The sequence below is a fragment of the Miscanthus floridulus genome, chromosome 8 (genome assembly GCF_019320115.1).
Source record: "Miscanthus floridulus cultivar M001 chromosome 8, ASM1932011v1, whole genome shotgun sequence".
Lineage (NCBI taxonomy): Eukaryota > Viridiplantae > Streptophyta > Magnoliopsida > Poales > Poaceae > Miscanthus > Miscanthus floridulus.
The window spans coordinates 14,246,255-14,265,869 of record NC_089587.1 but is presented as its reverse complement, the minus strand read 5'-3'; the positions used below and the strand labels follow the sequence as shown (position 1 = coordinate 14,265,869).

Here is a 19,615-nt window from a genome sequence, read left to right as displayed (position 1 = left end):
AGGTGGTCCTTATTTAGAGTTTAGGGCTAGGGTTTGTACAAAGAGGGGGTTCTCCCGACCAAAGGATCGAGAGCCTGAGGGAGGTCCTAGCTAACTTGGCTTCCGTACCCTTGTCATCGCTCCTAGTCCATAGGGGCGTCGTACCCGAAGTAGGTAACTGCCCTGGGTCATCGTTCACCCGGTGGCTTTATGGGACTGAGAGCCACGACCTCGATCATCGGGGTCAGGGCGCTCTACCAGTCTAGATGGCCTTTTCGTCGAGTCCCTTGTCATTGGATGGGATCGTACAAGCGTCTAATCGGTCTGTATTTGGACGGTGGCTATCGTACCCATTACCATCGTGGTGCAGGTGTTGTCTCGTCAGTGCGGCATGGCACAAGGATGGTGTCTGACTGGGCCGAGGTGACTGCTATCCCCTCGGTCCTTGTGGGGTCAGCGCGACATGCTTGCTCTTGTCAGAGCAGATGCGCCTAGCTACGCTCGACCTCCCCCTATCCCTTCTGGGGGTCGTGATGGGGAGAGGCCGTGCATCTTGCGAGTGTCATGTACTAAGGCAGGTGGAAGAGGTCGGGGATGACACCAGCCTTGGTGGCTGGCCCGGTCCGCTTGGCTTTCGCTAGGCCTCGATCGTTCGGGCCTTCGTTGGATGCTGTATTGCAGGCCACGTGGCCTACTAACTAATCGGTGCCTTGGGACACCCCGTGGTCATAACCCCGACATGACTTTTCTAGTGTTGCTTGGAGCATACTATATACCTTGTACAATGCTAACCCTTTTCCGGTGGGGGTCATTTGCCTCGGCCCAGATTTCTTCGATGCGTTTGAATGCATTCTGTATATGTTGGGTGCTTAGATGGCTTTCTCTATTGTTGTGCTTGTCCCCTTCATCGAACTTTTTCTGGTGCTTTTAGGAATGGTGACATTTGTTCTTCATTTAACTCTGGTGTGTGGGCCCTCTCTCCTCATCTTCCCCTTTCCCTTTCCCTTTTCCAGCACGTGTTCTCTCTCTCAAAGACGCCGCTGCATGAGCTAACCCTAAGCGCCACCACCGCTCTCGTTGTGCCACCGCCAAACCCACAGCTGCCACAGCGTCCTGCACCGCCGCTCTCCTTCATAGCCACCACTCCCTCGCGCTTGTGCTTGCCTCCCAGTGTGCAGTCGTGCACCCATAGTCGCCTGTGTGTATCTATGCTCGCCGTCGTTGCGGGCATTGGCCTGCACTAGCTCTGGCAATCATGTACTCCTTTTCTGGCAAACCTCCTTGTCTTTCTTAGTAGACCTTCCCGGTGTACACAGGTTCAGCAATAACAGTAGGTTCCTCCCCTAAGATTTATGCCCTCAACGTGTTTGACAAAATGCATGATTCAATGTGTCCTTCCTATTTCAAACCCTAAACATCGACACGTCCTTGCTTCTCCCTTGTAGATCTTCGTTAATCGTGTCGGGCTCTTGTGTAGTTGCATAGGTTTGTGAAACCTTCTAATTAGAATTGTAGCTCCCACTAGTTCAGCACCTTAGATATACCTTGCCTAGGATCTTTTGTAAGATTCTTTAATCTGTGATTTAAATAGAGGGGTGTAGTCAAGGCTAGACCGAACTAGTTTAATTTTACATTTGTTTCGGTTAACCGATGCGATTAAGGTCATAAATGATTATTCATATCCCCTCTCTAGTCCGCCATCTCGATGTAACAAGCGTTCATAAGACTAGATCTAAGTTTTCATACGTGTCGATGATGCAAGCTAGATTTTGACTCAACTTAAAAGATTAATGAATAAATCAAGTATTATTAGTAGGATTCTTTATGGTATACATGCATATACTAGATTACTTGGGATGAGAGGGAGATTCAGAGAGGAGAAAGAGGACCAAGGACAGTGAGACAGACAAATATATGGATAAAAATAAAGTCATACAAATCTCACAACACAACCAAATTTCAACAATTATGATTTTTGTATTAATATATGTTGTCGTGCTATCATGTACCATATGTACGGATAAAAATATACTTTATATATGATACAGGAGGAGTTTTCAAAATTAAAGTCTTATTGTTAGTGCACGGTTATGAAGAATTTTTTTATACATACATGCGTGTGCAGGTCACGCGTGTGTCTACTAGTTTTAACAATGTATTAGTGTACTTCCCTTATGAAGAGCTCCTTTTAGTGTTTGTTGCTCAAAATGACGCATAATTTGAATAGTTATTTTATGATAATAACTCAATTTAAGTTAATGCTGACCTCTTAAAATGTCTCATGGTTCCATGACGAATTTTGATTTCGGATCCCGTTTGCCATCTAAAAGAAAATCAATTTTGATATTTTTTTGACAAAAGTGGTTTACATAATTATATGTTGTTATTAGAATTAGAATTGATTATTTTGTTCACGTTGCGGCGCATAAGTATATTTACTAGTTTGTACTAAAACACAAAAATTAGGTTAAATCATTTTATCCTAACTATTTTTTCTCTCTACTTGTACAGCTTAGAAAAACGCTTACTAAACAGAGCAATTGTGACGGCCGTGCAGTACTGCGGTCGGTCCACACTAAACGTTAATACTGCCGCCCAGACACGAATTGATCAAAGCATATCAACGGACCACTCCTCACGCTTCTCGCCGTGATGGCCAACCTAGCGGCCCAACTCGCTGCCGTGCTCCAGGCCTGCATCAAGCGTAGCGGCGGCCCCAAGCCCAGCCGCGCCCACGCCAAGGCCGCGCACGCGCGCGTCCTCGCCGCCGGCCTCGCCGCCGACACTTTCCTCCTCAACCGCCTCGTCGATCTCTACTCCCTCTCGGGCCTGCCATGCCACGCGCTCCGCGCCTTCCGCGCGCTGCCCCGCCCCAACGTCTACTCCTACAACGCTGCCATCTCGGCTGCCTGCCGCGCGGGGGACCTCGCCGCCGCCAGGGACCTGCTCGGCCAAATGCCCGACCGGAACGCCGTCTCCTGGAACACCGTCATCGCCGCCGTCGCGCGGTCGGATTCCCCGGGGGAAGCGCTGGAGATGTACCAGGGGATGCTGCAGGAGGGCCTCGAGCCGACGAACTTCACGCTCGCCAGCGTGCTCAGCGCGTGCGGCGCCGTGGCCGCGCTCGATGACGGGAGGCGCTGCCATGGGCTCGCCGTCAAGGTCGGGCTCGACGGGAACCAGTTCGTCGAGAACGGGCTTCTCGGCATGTACACAAAGTGCGGGAGCATCGCCGACGCGGTCAGGCTGTTCGACGGGATGGCTAGCCCGAACGAGGTTTCGTTCACGGCGATGATGGGCGGGCTAGCGCAGAGCGGGGCCGTCGACGATGCCCTCAGGCTGTTCGCGCGGATGAGCAGGAGCGGGATTCGTGTTGATCCGGTAGCTGTCTCCAGTGTTCTGGGCGCGTGTGCGCAGGCCTGCGCTGGTGACTACAATGTCGCTCGTGCAATCCGGCTTGCACAGTCCATTCATGCATTGGTTGTCAGAAAAGGTTTTGGATCGGACCAACATTTGGGGAACTCGTTGATTGATATGTATGCAAAGGGCATGAAGATGGACGAGGCCATGAAAGTCTTTGAGTCGATGTCCAGTGTCAGTAGTTGTTTCTTGGAACATTCTTATAACTGGATATGGTCAATTGGGTTGCTATGAGAGGGCCTTGGAAGTACTGGACTTTATGCAAGAGTCAGGTTTTGAGCCCAATGAGGTAACTTACAGTAACATGCTTGCTTCTTGTATTAAGGCAAGGGATGTTCCATCTGCTCGTGCAATGTTTGACAAGATATCAAAGCCAACTGTGACTACGTGGAACACCCTTTTATCCGGCTACAGCCAGGAGGAACTGCATCAAGACACAATCGAGTTGTTTTGGAGAATGCAACATCAAAATGTGCAACCTGACCGGACAACTTTGGCTGTGATCCTCAGTTCATGCTCTAGATTAGGAATTTTGGAACTGGGCAAGCAAGTGCATTCTGCTTCAGTAAGACTATTGCTTCATAATGACATGTTTGTTGCGAGTGGTTTGATTGATATGTATTCAAAATGTGGTCAGGTTGGCGTCTCACAGATCATTTTCAACATGATGACCTGAGAGAGACGTGGTATGTTGGAATTCCATGATCTCAGGTTTGGCTATCCATTCTTTGAATGAAGAGGCCTTCAATTTCTTCAAGCAGATGCGGGAAAATGGAATGTTCCCCACAGAATCCTCTTATGCTAGTATGATCAATTCATATGCTAAATTGTCATGCATACCTCAAGGTAGGCAGATACATGCTCAGGTTCTGAAGGATGGTTATGATCAGAATGTCTATGTTGGCAGTTCCCTGATCGACATGTATGCTAAGTGTGGCAACATGGATGATGCACGCCTTTTCTTCAACTGCATGATTATGAAGAACATAGTGGCATGGAATGAGATGATCCATGGATATGCTCAGAATGGTTTTGGAGAGAAAGCTGTGGAATTGTTTGAGTACATGCTAACCACAAAACAGAAGCCTGACAGTGTGACTTTCATTGCTGTCCTGACAGGATGCAGTCACTCTGGGCTCGTTGATGAAGCGATTACATTCTTTAATTCCATGGAGAGCAACTATGGGATTACACCATTAGTTGAGCATTATACATGCCTTATAGATGCACTGGGGCGGGTTGGCCGTTTTGCTGAAATTGAGGCTGTGATAGATAAAATGCCATACAAGGATGATCCTATACTGTGGGAAGTTCTTCTAGCTGCATGTGTTGTACATCACAATGCTGAGTTGGGGGAATTTGCTGCCAAGCATCTGTTCCGCCTTGATCCAAAGAATCCATCATCTTATGTGCTTCTATCAAACATATATGCTACCTTGGGTCGACATGGTGATGCCTCAGCCGTTAGGGCACTGATGAGTAGTCGTGGTGTTGTGAAAGGCCGTGGATACAGCTGGGTGAATCACAAGGATGGTGCTCGTGCCTTTATGGTAGCTGATGATCTTGGATCGAATGTTGGAGAACCCACAATGTTCAGTGATAACGAGGACACTTCTGGGATGACACAAGTGCACCTACGCGAAACCTGTGCTGGATGATTTGGAATCTGATGCTGCTGCTACCATATTCACAGAAATCTTAAGCCAATATTAGCTGAATCCAGCAGGCTCACTCTGGTGCAATTTACTTGGGAGCCTCAGGTTTCACTCTTGTTTTAGCTTCAAGCATTACTGCAAATTAGGCGTGGTCTGAACGTTTGGGAGGAAAGTGTGAAATGCAGGAATGCGCATTGAAGATTAGGTGCAAAGACAATTCCATGCTGGATTGCTTAGTTCATTTCGTCATATTCTGCAAAAGGTGTGATGAGCCATGGCATGTGGAAGCTCATACCAATTCCTGGCTCCATGCACCATTATGTGTAAATTTCTATCCAGATGGATCAATGGATGAAAATGTTATTGCTTTTTTAAATGTAGAATGGGAGAAAAAGGTAATACTAATTGTACTATATGTTCTTAGGAATCTTAACAGATGATGTCTTTTGATTACAATTTACAACATGTGTACTGGAGAGTGATCTTAGGAATTCTCCTCCAAGCGCGGCTACGACTGATGGCGCGACGGCTGTGGCAAGGTGCTGCGGCGGCGCAGCGGCGTTCGCGTGAGGCACTGCTGCGGCGGCACGACGGCCTCACGCAAGGCACGGCTGCTGCGGTTGCGGCGCGGCGGCCAGGAGCGCAAGACGCGGCGGCGGACTCTTAGGCATTGGTACAGGTACTGTTTGAAAAATGTTCTCTTTGATGCATCTTTGTTAGAAGACTGGTTTTGCGAAGAGAACTTTTTTCATACAGTATCGGTGATGAAGTCACGAAAAAGATGGCCCATAATCTTATCGATCCAGGATCCAGATATAAGAAAGCTAAACATGTAGTGCTAACAAAACTAAACTGCAGAAGTAAGGAAGTCTTCACGTATATGCCATATCAATGCTTGTCTTTTTTTTTTGGATGTCTCAAACACACTGATCTCATTGCAACTGTGGGGTGGCTACCAATGTGTGCAATGTCTTTGATACTCACTATTTATGATTTAGAGACATCTTGTTCACTCACATGTTTTGGATTAGCTTGGTCACAATTTCTCGGGTGTGTGCAAAGAGGGTACCATATTTGCCTTTTCTGTCAAGTTCAGGCAGCCTCTTAAATATACTAACTTTAGCATTGCGACAATTACTATAGTAAAGGTAAGAATTGAGTCCTGCCTACAAACCTTGAGATTTTCAGCAAGGGTACAATCTTCCGGAAATGTCAGCTTCAACCTTAAATCTTCAGATCTTACATTCAGTCATTGCCATTCCTCAAAATATGACACCATAAAAATTTCTTCTGTTTTCTCCAGCTCTGTGGTTCTGTCAATTTCAACTTGAGAGTATAGTTTACTGTGATCAAATCTACATACTGTTTTTAAGGTGTTCAAACTTGTCCTTAGAATATCATAATACAACATATATTTTAACTGTGGTGAATCTCCTTGATTTTGGACATGTCCAACGGAGACCTCCAGAGGCACCGGTGCGTAGTGGAATCCTAAGCCAGGATAGTAACGTGAAGAGAGGCAGAGGAAGACCGAAGTTGACTTGGGTAGAGGCAATAAAAGGAGACTTGAAAGGATGGAATATACTCAAAGACTTAGCCTTAGATAGGAGTGCTTGGAAAACAGCTATTCACGTGCCTGAACCTTGATTGCTTCTGTTGGGTTTCAACTCTAGCCTACCCCAACTTGTTTGGGACTTAAAGGCTTTGTTGTTGTTGTTGTAATCTCCTTGATTTTTCCTTCAGTCATATTTCATCAAACAATAACATTCACGGAGCCCAAAGGTGTGCCAAAGGGGGCACCCTGTCATTCGATTGTTGCAACACCTTTCGTAATTGCATTCGAGATGTTTCTTTGCATATATTTGGAAAGCATACAAGCTAGGTCTGATTACATTGAGTAAACAAAAGCTTGGCCAATATTACATTTCTCCATTTCAATTTTGCTAACAGAGGCACAGGCATATCAGAAGCAACACTGCTGTCTGCATTTTTTTTTAACAGATAGCAATTGTAGCTTCAACACTAATGAAATAAGAAAGGTCGTTGCCTTTTTATGATTGAGAAAGCCATTTGTAATGGCGATGGCAAGATGCTGCTGCCCAATTCATGTGAGTTTCCTTATTTGTACAATCGTTGATTCTCTTTTGAACTTGTTACAATTTAGATTTGTTGAATTTTGCCAACATCTCAGAGAGTAAGTCTGATTGATTAATTTTTGCTAAGATTGAAGCCATGATTTTGCTATCAAAAATTGAAAACCAAGGGTAATCTTCTTGGTTCAGGTTTAAAGAAAGAATTAGCTACTTGTCTGGTTTATAGCAGACACTAGTTGTGTCAACTGTCAAGGCTCAAGATGCTAATGTTGGTTATGACCATTGCAGGTAGCATCGTTTCTGGGCAAATAATCGTCATGATCAAATCAACTCATCATTGTATTGTTCTAACAGTTTGGTTCTCATCTCTTCGTGTGCATCTTTCTTCATGTTTCAGCAAGTCTACTCAGATATAACTTCTGAAAGGGCTTTTCTAAGTTTTCAGAGATCAAGAAGAGGAGCAACATCTAAAACCGTGAGATGGAAATTGAACCTGAATAAAAAAATACTAATCAGGAAGAGTTTGATGCTAGTCGACCAATGGACAATGCCATCTTAAAGCCACCCTTCATTATGCAAAGAAACATGAAGACTCTGCAGCATTATGTACACTAATGCCAATTTGAAGTGTGTACACTACTATTCCCCCAAAAAAAAGTGTGTACACTACTGCAATTCTGAAGTATGTACACTGCTGCTACTTAATTATTTGTTGCTCCGATATGTCAAAATTAAAGCTCATACCCTCAAGTATGTACACTGCTGATCTATGCGTTTCTGGTTGTTGCCTGTTGACCGTCTCCCTGCCTGTGTGTGTTTATCTACTTTGATGATCGTCTGTATTTCCAGTGATTTTGGTTTTGCATCAATATACGCAGAGTAATTTATAGTGTCATCATGCAGGTGTCCACGCTGGTCGTCACACTCAACCATGGCTGCTGCCGCTGCTTCACCACCAAGATCCGGAAGACTGTGTGCAAGCTCCAAGGTAGTAATAACCACTTGCCTCTCGATTCAGAATCCATACTGTCGTCCAGACCTTGTGATCGGGATTCGGGATGCTGTACGGTTTAATTCCATATTGCGTACGTGTTGGCAGAAATCGAGGACATCCTGGGCGATTTCCTATGACGAGGTGTCCGGGACGGTGACGATCTCGGGCGCCGGCCTTCGACCCGCTGTTGCTCCCCTGCAAGCTCCGGCGCAAGGCGGGCTGGCTGATCAGGGACATCCAGCTCGTGGCGGCGGAACTGAGGACTCACACCACAGCGACCAGCCATGCTGCCAAATCCGTCCGGCGTGCTGGCGGCCCTTGCTCCGGCGTGCTGCTGCGGCATCTGCAGGTGTGGGGGCTACAGTGCTACGGCTGCGGCTACTGTGGTTGCCAGGCGTGCACGTTCGTCAACCACCCACCGGCGGGCTACTACAGGGAGCTTCCGTTGGGGCAGTACCCAAAGATCACCTGCGACTGCGAGGAGGCGGCGTCTCCTGCGTGCAAGATCATGTGATGTGTTTGCTACCTGGTTTACCTTGCTACCTGGTTTACCTTGACACGTGTTTTGATCATGTGATGTGTTTGCTACCTGGTTTACCTTGACTCGAGTTGTTACATTGGTTCTGAACTGGAATGGAGCAATGTGGAAGGTTGGTTTAGTGACTTAGTCGTTAATGATAAATTCAAAGCAAATATATCTAAGTGAAAACTAGAGCATTGTTTAAGAATTGAATCTAGCACGCATACTTTAAACCAATCACTATTATTCTGCGTCCTCGTTGAATGCCCGTATTATTCTGCATCCTGGTTGCTGTGTATCAATGGCAGAGTTCTCATTTGGAAGCCGATGATGTCCTGTAATGAGAAATTCTATCCAAAGATGAGAATCTAAAATCAACTAATGTACAAGATGATCTTTGGCTGTATAGCTGCAAGGCAGTTTTGGGACGCTGTCCACATTCAAACCGGCGTCGAATGGACGGTGCAGAAGCTGCAGGAAATTGCTCCGCCCAACCATGTCCCAGGCAAACACTTCGGAACGTTCCTGCTCCTATGCTGTTGGCACATTTGGAAAAGAAGAAACAACACTGTCTTCAGGAATGATCGAACTGCAATCAACGGGGCACTAGCAGCTTGCAGATCGGAAGCATGCTTGTGGAGGGCTCGATTGCCAAAGAAAGACAGAGAGATTGCGGATGATTGGTGCTCCATTTTAGTTAACGCAATGTAAAACATAAATGTAGCTCTTGAGACTATGTTTTTCAAACATTAGGCCTTTGGGGCCAATCAATCAAAATATAATTCCAGGTGGGGGATCCTCTCCCCCTCCGTCGACTTATCAAAAAAAAAAAAAAAAAAAAAACTAATGTACAAGATCACTAACCCATGGACTTCTACACGTCGTAATTTTTGTAGTTGTACAAGAATTCGGTTCATGCCATTTATATCTTGTATTCTTTTAGTCTACACCAAACAAAGCTGAAGCTTACGCATCACTACGTTCATATTTATAATTTATCAACGGACTTTCTCCAATTGAAAAGAATATTGTTTGTGCTAGAGCAATTGTGGTGGAGTTCCTACTTATGTGCTGCTACTCCAACTGAAAAGAATGGACTTCTCCAATTGAAAAGAATATTGTTTCTGATAGAGCAATTGTGGTGTGGTGGAGTTCCTGCATATGTGCTGCTATTCTGATAAGCGGTTCAGTCTGTTTCCTATCATCTGGTTTCTTAAGCAACTGCAGCTAGCTGGCCTGTTTTGATTTAGCCCTGATGATCAGAATATAGGAAGCCTGATTTAGCCCTGATGATCAGAATATGTTGGTATACTCGAGGCCACAGATACGACAAGGCAGATGCAGGAAGTAAAAGGAAGCCTGATTTAGCCCTGATGATCAGAATATGTTGTAATACTCGAGGGCAAGCCACAGATACGACAAGGCAGATGCAGGAAGTAAAAGGAAGCCTGATTGAGCATTAATAAAGGAGACGTTGAATTTCAGGTGAAGAATTACTGCTTCAATTGATGCATGATACAGAAACAGGGACACTGCAACGACATAGCAATTGATGGTTATCCAACTATCATGTGATGTACTGAATCTTTGAATCATACCAAGTTACCAACCTCAGGGAATGGAACACAGATGTTTCCTGGTATATGTCCACTTCTTACCCTTTTCCGTGGTTCTGGTGCTACACCATCAAATCTGCGAATTTGAATGTGGGTAATTTTCTTCATAACAAGAAGAAACCACAGGTAACTTAGGAAGAGGGGTCAATAACAAAAAAATGCCATCAGCTGCCAATGCATATAACGCATCTTTTTAACAATTAGTTTGAGAATTAGCATATTCACAAATGGTGAAATATATTTTTATCTGTACATCTAACAGTTTAATGTAACTCCTTTGAATTCAGAGTGAGGGCGGAGTCTTGCTTGAACTGGAGCGTTGTGTTTACTAACCTAAGTTTGTACTTGCAAATCATATTCAATTAGCATCAGAACTTCTAGCTGCTACAGTCTGTGTAACTAAAGAGTGAGATGTTACCTGCCCTTTGCTCTGGCATCTATTTGTTGGTAAGTCTTAGCAGTGACATTATGTGCAACCTGTTGCATGAATCAAACAGCTCAATTTGCATGGGAATAACATTAATGTTTCACTTAGTGATAATCTTCATAGCTCCTTTTTGAGTTAATCATATTTATAGAATTCAGGAGTTGGTCCTATTACTCCAGAGTTGATCAAATTTATGGAGTTCCACCAAATTTTTGGGGGCATCAATGTAAAATTAAAGAAAGCAAAAGGGTTCATATGACCTGCAGACTGATACATATTTCAGTCTAAGCATGCAAGGCTAATACTTTCAGGGTAAAAAAAGTTACTAGCCTTTTCCAGTGTCCAGAATAGATTAGGCTGAAATTCAGTCTGAAATGTGATTGTATTTGTCTGCACAGACAAAAAAAATGTAATTATCCAATAAGCAAAAAAAAAAGTTTAGTAATCATATGGACAAGCATCATTTTAACTCACCTGTTCACCATTATAAACCCTTTCGACAGCCTTATTTGTAGCATTTGATTTCAGAACTGCATCAGCTGGCATTTTCCACATTGAACCCAGAAGCTCGCCACTGAGGTAAACCATCGTCTAATACCCAGACTTTATTGTGTCCAAACACTCTAAACATCCTAAACATCTCGAAGGAAATCATGTTAGTTAAGTAAAACAATCAGATCACTCTTATAACAAATAAAATAGTGTCCTTGATAAGGTCATCATTAATTTTGATTACTTTTTATATCAACAGCACAACTGAATAGCAAGTTTCTACTGGTTTCATCATTTTGATGAAGTGGATACTGGAACAGACTTCTGCTTACCACCAAACACGAGGTGCACTGAAGAATCCCTTTCCATCATAAACAATAACTTTATCCTGGTTTTTTATACCCAGCTCAGAAATTGCTGCTGCAAAAGCCTCTTCTGATGGCAGCATGTGTGGTAACTGAAATAATAGCATAGGTAAACATACTATGCTTTAGGAAAAAAGTCGAGCCATATATTACTACTATCTTGTGCAAACTAATTGAAAGAATAAGTCTCCATTTGGTGGCAAAATCTAAGTACATGAGATTTGCAAAATGCTGTATGAACCACCGCAACCCTAGGAAATATTGTTGTTTATCTACTTCAACTAAAATAATGAAAAAAATGAGGATGCAAAGTATATCCAGAAACATTTCTCACATCAGTTGTCTGATCAACTATGCCATCTAAGTCGAAGAATAGCGCACCAGGGATGTGTGCCACCTGAAGATAATCAGAACACTTCAGCTCCAACAATTATCTCAAAAAGGAAGATGAGACACGTTACAGATCATGCTTAAAACCTGATATTCTTCCCATGGATCCCTGTTCTCTACTGGCATGTACCAGGAAGCATTCAAAACCTAAAACAAGCTGATAACTGTCACAAAGCACATATATCCCTAACCCTCTAATTCCTTTGAGAGTAATAAGAACACAATACATAAGAGGAAGTAAGATCAAATTGACTAGAGAATCACCCTGTTATGTTCTCCACATACCACTTACGTAGGGGATAGAAGAAGTAAGTATCTCTGAACTTTTTTTTCGATGAAGGAAGCATTATTAAAGTATCTCTGAACTGAATATGAACAATCAAAATAGATGACTTTCTTTTTTACCTTAACATCAGGCATTCCTAGGTGCTCGTGCAGTCACTGAGCAGAAACAACCGGATCATCCTGCGCCATTACTGACAAGCGGGCAAGCCAAGAGACCTAGGTCGCCGGACTGGATTAGCTAAAAAAAATGAAGCTTGCAGGTGAGATTCCCAAGCTAAAGGATAGCCTCCGCTCCAAGAAGAAGAAAAGAGGGAGAATAAACCAAGCTGCCATTAAGGCTAAGATTGGAGCTGACCTTATTGATTCGGATTCCTGCGAACCTGCGGTAGAGCCTATGGGATTCGGAAGGGGAGCAGCGAGAGAGGCGGATGGGCGAAGGGCGAAGCAGATGAGCTGGTTTGGACTAGTGAGGTAGGTGGACTCAGAATCAGTGCCTTTCCTCTAGAAGGCACGGCGTAACTTTCGGCCCTCTATCTATCATTGAAAGAGAATCCGATGGCTCTCACAATTTTTCAGCACATCTTTTAGCTTTTCCCAATGGAAATGGGCGGGAGCGGCGGCTCATATGCGCGCGTGTTGCGCCTGGCTCCCGGGCGGAGCTCTCTGCCCCACCGCCGAGGCCTCTTCCTTCCCACCCCCTTCTCCTCGCCGCCGCTGGAGCAGACCACTGGAGGCCGGTGGCCGCGAGGAGGGCGGTAGCGGGGTGCTTTTCTCTCCGCACACAGGGCTGTGGCGCCGCCGTCGCCGCTGCCATTGAGTCTGAAGCCCGCTCCGCTGTCCTGGAGCGTCAATCCGGGACCTTCCGGCGTGGATCTCGCCCCCGCGCTGTTGTTGGTAAGGAACACGCAGGCAGGGGTCACTGCGCCATGGCCCGGCCATCACCGTTGCCGCCACCGGATCCCACGTCCTCATGCTTCGATCCATGGTTGTGCATGGATCCGGCCTCCTATTGTGTGGATCTAGCGGTGGTTTTGGGTGGCACCCCTGCTGCTTGTTGGTTGGTGGAGGCAGCGTCTTGAGAGCCCGGGCGCAGTGGCTGCGGCCCTAGGCCACGGGACGACATGCAGCTGTGGCACCGGGCTGTGCCGTGCAAGGTCAAGGTGCGGTTGACAGTGTGGCTGCTAGGTTGGGCACGCCTCATGCTTCTTGGGGTGTCCATGGTGGCCGGCGATGATCGAGCTGACAGAACACAGGCAGACGCTTCTTGGGGTGCCCACTGAAGGTTTGCCTACAATCTTTCTATCATTTTTCATTGTAATTGTGTAGTTTTCATCTTATCTAGTCACTGCATGATGGTGTCCCTATTGACCAAGTTACTGAAACTACAATTGTGACACGCAGGAAGAGGCAGATCAATGCTAGTTTGTGGAATGGTAGGATGAACCCTAGCCTGAATGGGTTCAGGAGTGCTTGAAGGAACTCTGGAAGGAGATCAAAACCACCAGGCGTTGTGAAGCCACAGCTAATGAAGCTCTAATCGATGCTATCCGCTGCAATGATGTGGCCAACAATGCCAGGGTGGAGCTGTAGGAGGAGGTGAACCGCACCAGGCGTGTTGCCGAGCGCATATATCAGGTTTACCACCAGGAAGGCTTCTCTCGCAGCTGTTGACAAGTGCAAGCTCATGTACCTCGTCTACTGCCTCATTGGAGTGATCGCGTTCCTCGTCGCTGCCATCATGTTCAAGAACTGATGCCGAGTACCTGCTGGTGGTAAATCGGCTTGGTCTTTTGCTCAAGTTAGGGTCTAAGTAGTGGTTGACGAACTAGTTTTCTGGATACCTCTCAGGCTGCGTTCCTGACCTTTTGATTGAGCCCATGTCAGTTAACTGAATGGTGCACTGGCTCTGCCGTTGTATAGCGTATTGTCGTCAAAACTTCTATGATGGGTGTCCACCTAGGTTAATCAATGATGTATTAAACTCGGTGGCTTGCTAATGGACGTTCAGTGATGCTTAGTTCTATTCTATTTGACAGTGCTTCTAGTTTTGAACAAAATTCGATAAATGAATGACTTGACAACTGTGATTTTGTAACTTGAACAGAGAGACCATGCTAAGTACTTGAACTAGGGAAAATGCAATGGTGTACATGATCATGGTTCAACTACAAATGTGCTCCTGAAAGAATACCTTAGATTTCCTTGACAAGCCAACCACCTTCAGAAATGTATCTTCATGGATATGAATAATCAGATTGAAATGTCAGTGCAGTATGTGATTACAGTTAAATTGTTGTGATGTCACACTTGTATAGTTGTATGCATGTTCGTCTATTCCTCATATTTATGGATTGTATTTTGCCAAGTACTGTGCCTTGTACTCTGATGGCTTTCATCATGCAGTACTAGGTGCTTGAAAACATGATCAGTTTACCTTATGCTTTGACTGATGGCAAAATATGGCAAAATATATCAGACCTTCACACAAACAAAGCCATTTTCACAAGCACGTAATTATTAGACAGATCAAGCACACTGGAGATTTGTGTGCTCCACTTCCAAAGCATAAGTCCACAAGTTCAAAATCATTTAAAGCACCTTCAGGTTGTGTACCCTGGCAACTTGTGCTATTACTGAACCAGCACATGTGCTTCTACTGAAATTATATAGGCCATTTTTGATATACAGTTAGGCCACAAAAGACTATAACTAGACCCTAAAAGACTATAGTTATCCATGTCCAAAATGCTATCTAACCAGCCTATACACACTAGAACTGAAGGTTTTCTTCGTCACAAGCTTGGAGCTGTTATGAGCTGAGTAAAACTGCCAATGACATTATAATCTTGGTATGAGGAACATGGGCTTGGTGACACAGAGCAACCGATATGATCCATGCGTTCCATGGGCTTGCTTCCCTGTGGGAGAAAAGGAAGACATGATTAGTTGTAATGTCAAGTAAAACCATTCGATTAACTAATAACAGAACCAATCTCCTAGAACTACTAGCAGAAATCGATGAATCTGTTATCAACACCTATGTCCATTGCGTGATATGGGAACCAAAAAGCTCTTAATCTGTAAGTCAGAACAACATAGTTGAGAATGGCAAATACTATCTATAATAATGTAGTACCCAAAACAGTTTAGTTAACGATCACACGTGCAACAACTTGTGCAAGGCTCACACTGCAAATCATATTTTCCAGCCTCCTTAGCTGGAAGAGCATTAGTACACGAGTGCCAAGCAAGTAAGCGCATGGAACGCATGGATCATATCGGTTGCTCTGTGTCACCAAGCCCATGGAATGACAACAGCATGCATTATGTAGGTTTGCAAGTTTGCAACATACCTTTGTTTCTTTTTTCTTTGGGTTGGCAGATTTTGGTGGTATGTCAGATTTTGCTTGCATGTGTTTCCCCTTGTGTCGTAACTTATCGATCCAAGTCCTCTTTCTCTTTGAATTTTTTGACTGGACCTCCTTTTTCTTCAGCTTTGCAGCACTAAGCAAATCATCTCTTTGGTTCACATTTGGGTCAACATTTTCTTCTTCATTTGTTGGTTTTTCATCCATAGCACAGCTGGATAAATTAAGTTTATCCTCAACTTGTGTGCAAAGGCAATCAAGAGCATTGTCGAGCAGCAAGCAACATTCTAGAGAGTCGGCGGCTTTATACGCCAAATTGTGGAATTTATGAGACAGAGACTTGAATCGAAGTTGAGCTTCCAGTTTTGGGTTTTCTATCACATTTCTTCCGTGCCTATCTTGAATATTTCCTGAGCACGCTTCTCTAGTCCATCTCTTTAAGATGTAATGTGTTGGCAACATCTTTATATTCATTAAATCAAGAACTTTCAGACCATGTGCACATAATATTCCTACCCTATTGAACATCCCATAGCTACAACAAACTGTCTGATTTAAAAGGTCACCTACTACTATGTGCTCCGCCTCAAATCTTAGATCATCACGGAGACTCCCAACAGCAACAGCATATTTGTTGTCTCCTTCTAATACTCGTGTACATGCAGCCATAGATCTTTCATATTTGGTTTGAAAAACTTTAAAAATAACTGGTGTGTATACTTTACTTGCTTGCACCAACATAGGAGTGCACATTAGCCTTCTTGGTATGTTCTTCCTTGCCTCAAATTCAGATTCCTAGCTCCTTAGTTCTTTTGTCTTCCACTGCCCTCTCAAAGTGCCTCAAAAATCGAACAATATCAAAATCTGATTTCAAATGGTTCTTCAATGCATTGTTGAAACTCTCACTTAGTTGTGTGCTTCTCACTCCCAAACTAAAAACATCTCTCATATAACATTCAGTCCACTTTTCTTTCACCTTATAGATACTATCCAACCAAGTTTGTTTGTGCACTTTTGTTCTCATAATGTCAAATGCTTCTTCAAATGCCTCCTTGTCTTTATAGTCATATATACAAGCACTAAAATCAGAGAGAATATGAGGTTCTTCATCTTCGTGGTCACCCTCACCCTCTTCTTCTTCTTGGCCCTTCATTGATAAATGTTTGATGGCATTTTGCATTATATGAAATGTGCACAGCCCATGATATGATTCAGTGAATACATTCTTTATTGATTTTCCCATAGCTGCATCTTGATCCGTATAAATAGTTTTAGGCTGCTGGCCATTGTGAGCTGCTAGAAAGGTCTCAAAGAGCCATGTAAATGAGTCTTCAGTTTCATCAAAGAGAATTGCAGCACCAAAAATAGTGGTTTCTCTAAAATGATTGAGCCCAAGAAAGACACCAAATGGTCGGTATTCTTTATTTGTGCCAAAAGTAGTGTCAAATGTCACGACATCACCAAAATATGCATAATCAAGGATCATTTTGGCATCAGCCCAAAATATGTTGGTTATATGCTCATCACAATCCACTTGCAAAGCATATTGGAATGATGGATTTTCAAAGATCTTGTCATGAAAATATTTCAACATACTACCAGCATGTCCAAATGCTAACTCCCTCTGCCTCTTGCTCTGTAAATAATTTCTGCGATCACGACAAGTGTAACTAAGGTTAAATGGCCCTCCAACTTGACGGATAGCCAACTCATGGGCAACTTTTGGCCTAATTCTAGAATCATCGGCAGTCTCAATTTCAAAAGCCTGTAGTTCTGAAATTTTCTTTTGTGATGCCATCAAGTGTCGAGTTTTAGGCAAGTGAAGGGAGTGATTGTGTTCAAGGACAACATCAGTGACTTCATAATTTTCTTCCCCTCGGTCCAATGTAATTGCCATTCATGCTTTGCAATCGGTTCTTGTTTCAGCTCTAAAACACTTTGTCACATGCTCTCTTTCCACTTTCCTTCAATGGCCTTCGTTGGCACAAACAAATCTGCATGAAGTCACCTTGCCATCAAATTTGCTTAAATTTCTATATCTTTTTCTCACATCAAAGCCTGTACGACCCCCATATGCCACTCAAAACTATCAAGCCTCATCTGGATTTCGAAACCTCAAACCAACTTCAGGTGTTCCCTTGTCAAGTTCTGCCATTGTCCTTTCAATATCTAACCCAATTTTCCTTGTCAAATTCTGTCACAAAGAACAAAATTTACAGCAAACAATTACTAGCACATGATAGCAGATTTGTAATTTTTATCAAGCTAAACATTTACTGTAAACAATAAATAGCACATAGATGCAAAGTAACTGGACTACTATAGATTTTGGTCCTGAAGTTTCATGACAATAAATGGTGTTATAGCAGAGAGACTAAGCTAGACTTGCATCCTTCAAACCAATCAAAATCATGTCATAGCATCACAGCCTCATAGCAGCATTAGGTCTGTTACAATCTGACTGGAAACTTAAGAAGGGGCTCTATTCTGAATCTGTGAAGCAACTCACAAGGATGGTCCTCCTCGATGATGTTGCAGTGCTCCTGGAAGGCGTCCCTACATAGGATGCTGGTCTGCTCAGTGCTCCTCGTCCTCGACTGCGTCTTGGCTCTTCAGATCGAAGCACGAGGACGTGGGATTCCGGTGGCGGCGGCGGTGGCGGTCGGGCCGTGGCGCAGCGACCCCTACCTGCGTGTTCCTTGCCGACGACAGCGTGGGGGCGAGATCCACGCCGGCAAGTCCCGGATCCGCGCTCCAGGACAGCGGAGCGGGCTTCAGACTCGATGGCGGCGGCAACGGCAACGCACACAGCCCTGCGTGCGGAGAGAAAAGCACCCCGCTACCGCCCTCCTCGCGGCCACTGGCCTCCAGTGGTCTGCTCCGACGGTGGCGAGGAGAAGGGGGTGGGGAGGAAGAGGCCTCGGCGGTGGGGCAGAGAGCTCCGCCCGGGAGCCAGGCGCAATGCGCGCGCAGATGAGCCGCCGCTCCCGCTCCCGCTCCCGCCCATTTTCCATTGGGAAAAGCTAAAAGATGTGCTGAAATTTGTGGGAGCCATCGGATTCTCTTTCAACGGTGGATAGAGGGTCCGAAAGTTACGCCGTGCCTTGCTAGAGCAAAGGCACCGAATCTGAGTCCGAGGTAGGTAGGGATGGATCGCATACGAACGCATATCACTATTTCAGTCCGGATTCATATTCAAATACGGATGGTATAACCGTGCTAGATATAATACGATTTGATATCGACATTATAAAATATATGATTTCAGTATTCGGATATAGATACGGTATCGGATGTTGAATATCCGAACTCGGATACGGACAGATCTGAATCTCGCTAAATAGATTTGGTCTCGAATACAGTCGAAAAATATCCATACCGTTTTCGTCCTAGCACGCAAATAAGTACTTGGTTATTTGCCTCGGATCGATGCTGCGAGAGTGGACTGTGTGCTGATAAAGTGATAACTATGCAAATCGATCAGTGGCGTCACCACCGGTATACGGACGCCTTGCCCACAAAACACACGCAATGATGCATATGCAGACGACAGCACAAGCCAACAACAGCATGGATAATGCATATCATGTCCTTCCAGTTAAGCACCTGGACAAATACAGCTTTGTAACTCATACATGACAGCTACAAATCTTGCAGATTTCCAACTCAGTTCACACAAAAAAAAAATCGCAGTCTTACAGTTCGCCAAATATATGAGGCCCAAACACTGCCGAAGAAGCTATGCGCCTAGCGACAGAGCAGATGTGCTTGGTAGTTTTCATGCATTCTTCCTATGAATCATTCAAGTAAAAGGGTCTTCAGTCATTGCGATTTCTTCACCTGAAATTTGAACTCATGCCCGTGCTTCAGTCAGCGGTTGATCATCTCCTTAATTGTTTCTGTGTAGCCAGTAGCAAATGGAAGCGCAAGGGTGGGGCACTTTAATGTTTGAGATCCCAAAGCAGGAGTTCAGAACTGTCATAATAGCATTCCTTCTATTTATTCCAAGAA

At 44.5% G+C, this 19,615-nt stretch overlaps 1 protein-coding gene and 3 pseudogenes across 1 annotated transcript; 2 read left to right on the top strand and 2 right to left on the bottom strand.

Annotated features, from left to right (window-relative positions):
- Positions 1 to 2,616: 2,616 nt before the first annotated feature.
- LOC136475795 (pentatricopeptide repeat-containing protein At4g20770-like) lies at positions 2,617 to 5,562 on the top strand. The gene is given in 3 exon segments (XM_066473402.1): positions 2,617 to 3,579; positions 3,581 to 4,072; positions 4,074 to 5,562. Coding segments are annotated over 3 exon segments (2,424 nt in total). The 5' UTR covers positions 2,617 to 2,631; the 3' UTR covers positions 5,058 to 5,562.
- Positions 5,563 to 8,008: 2,446 nt separating this feature from the next.
- LOC136468603 (uncharacterized) lies at positions 8,009 to 8,800 on the top strand (annotated as a pseudogene).
- Positions 8,801 to 10,038: 1,238 nt separating this feature from the next.
- Positions 10,039 to 12,386, bottom strand: LOC136468602 (thiosulfate/3-mercaptopyruvate sulfurtransferase 1, mitochondrial-like; annotated as a pseudogene).
- Positions 12,387 to 15,309: 2,923 nt separating this feature from the next.
- On the bottom strand, positions 15,310 to 17,182 carry LOC136468601 (protein FAR1-RELATED SEQUENCE 5-like; annotated as a pseudogene).
- Between the last annotated feature and the right edge of the window lie 2,433 nt (positions 17,183 to 19,615).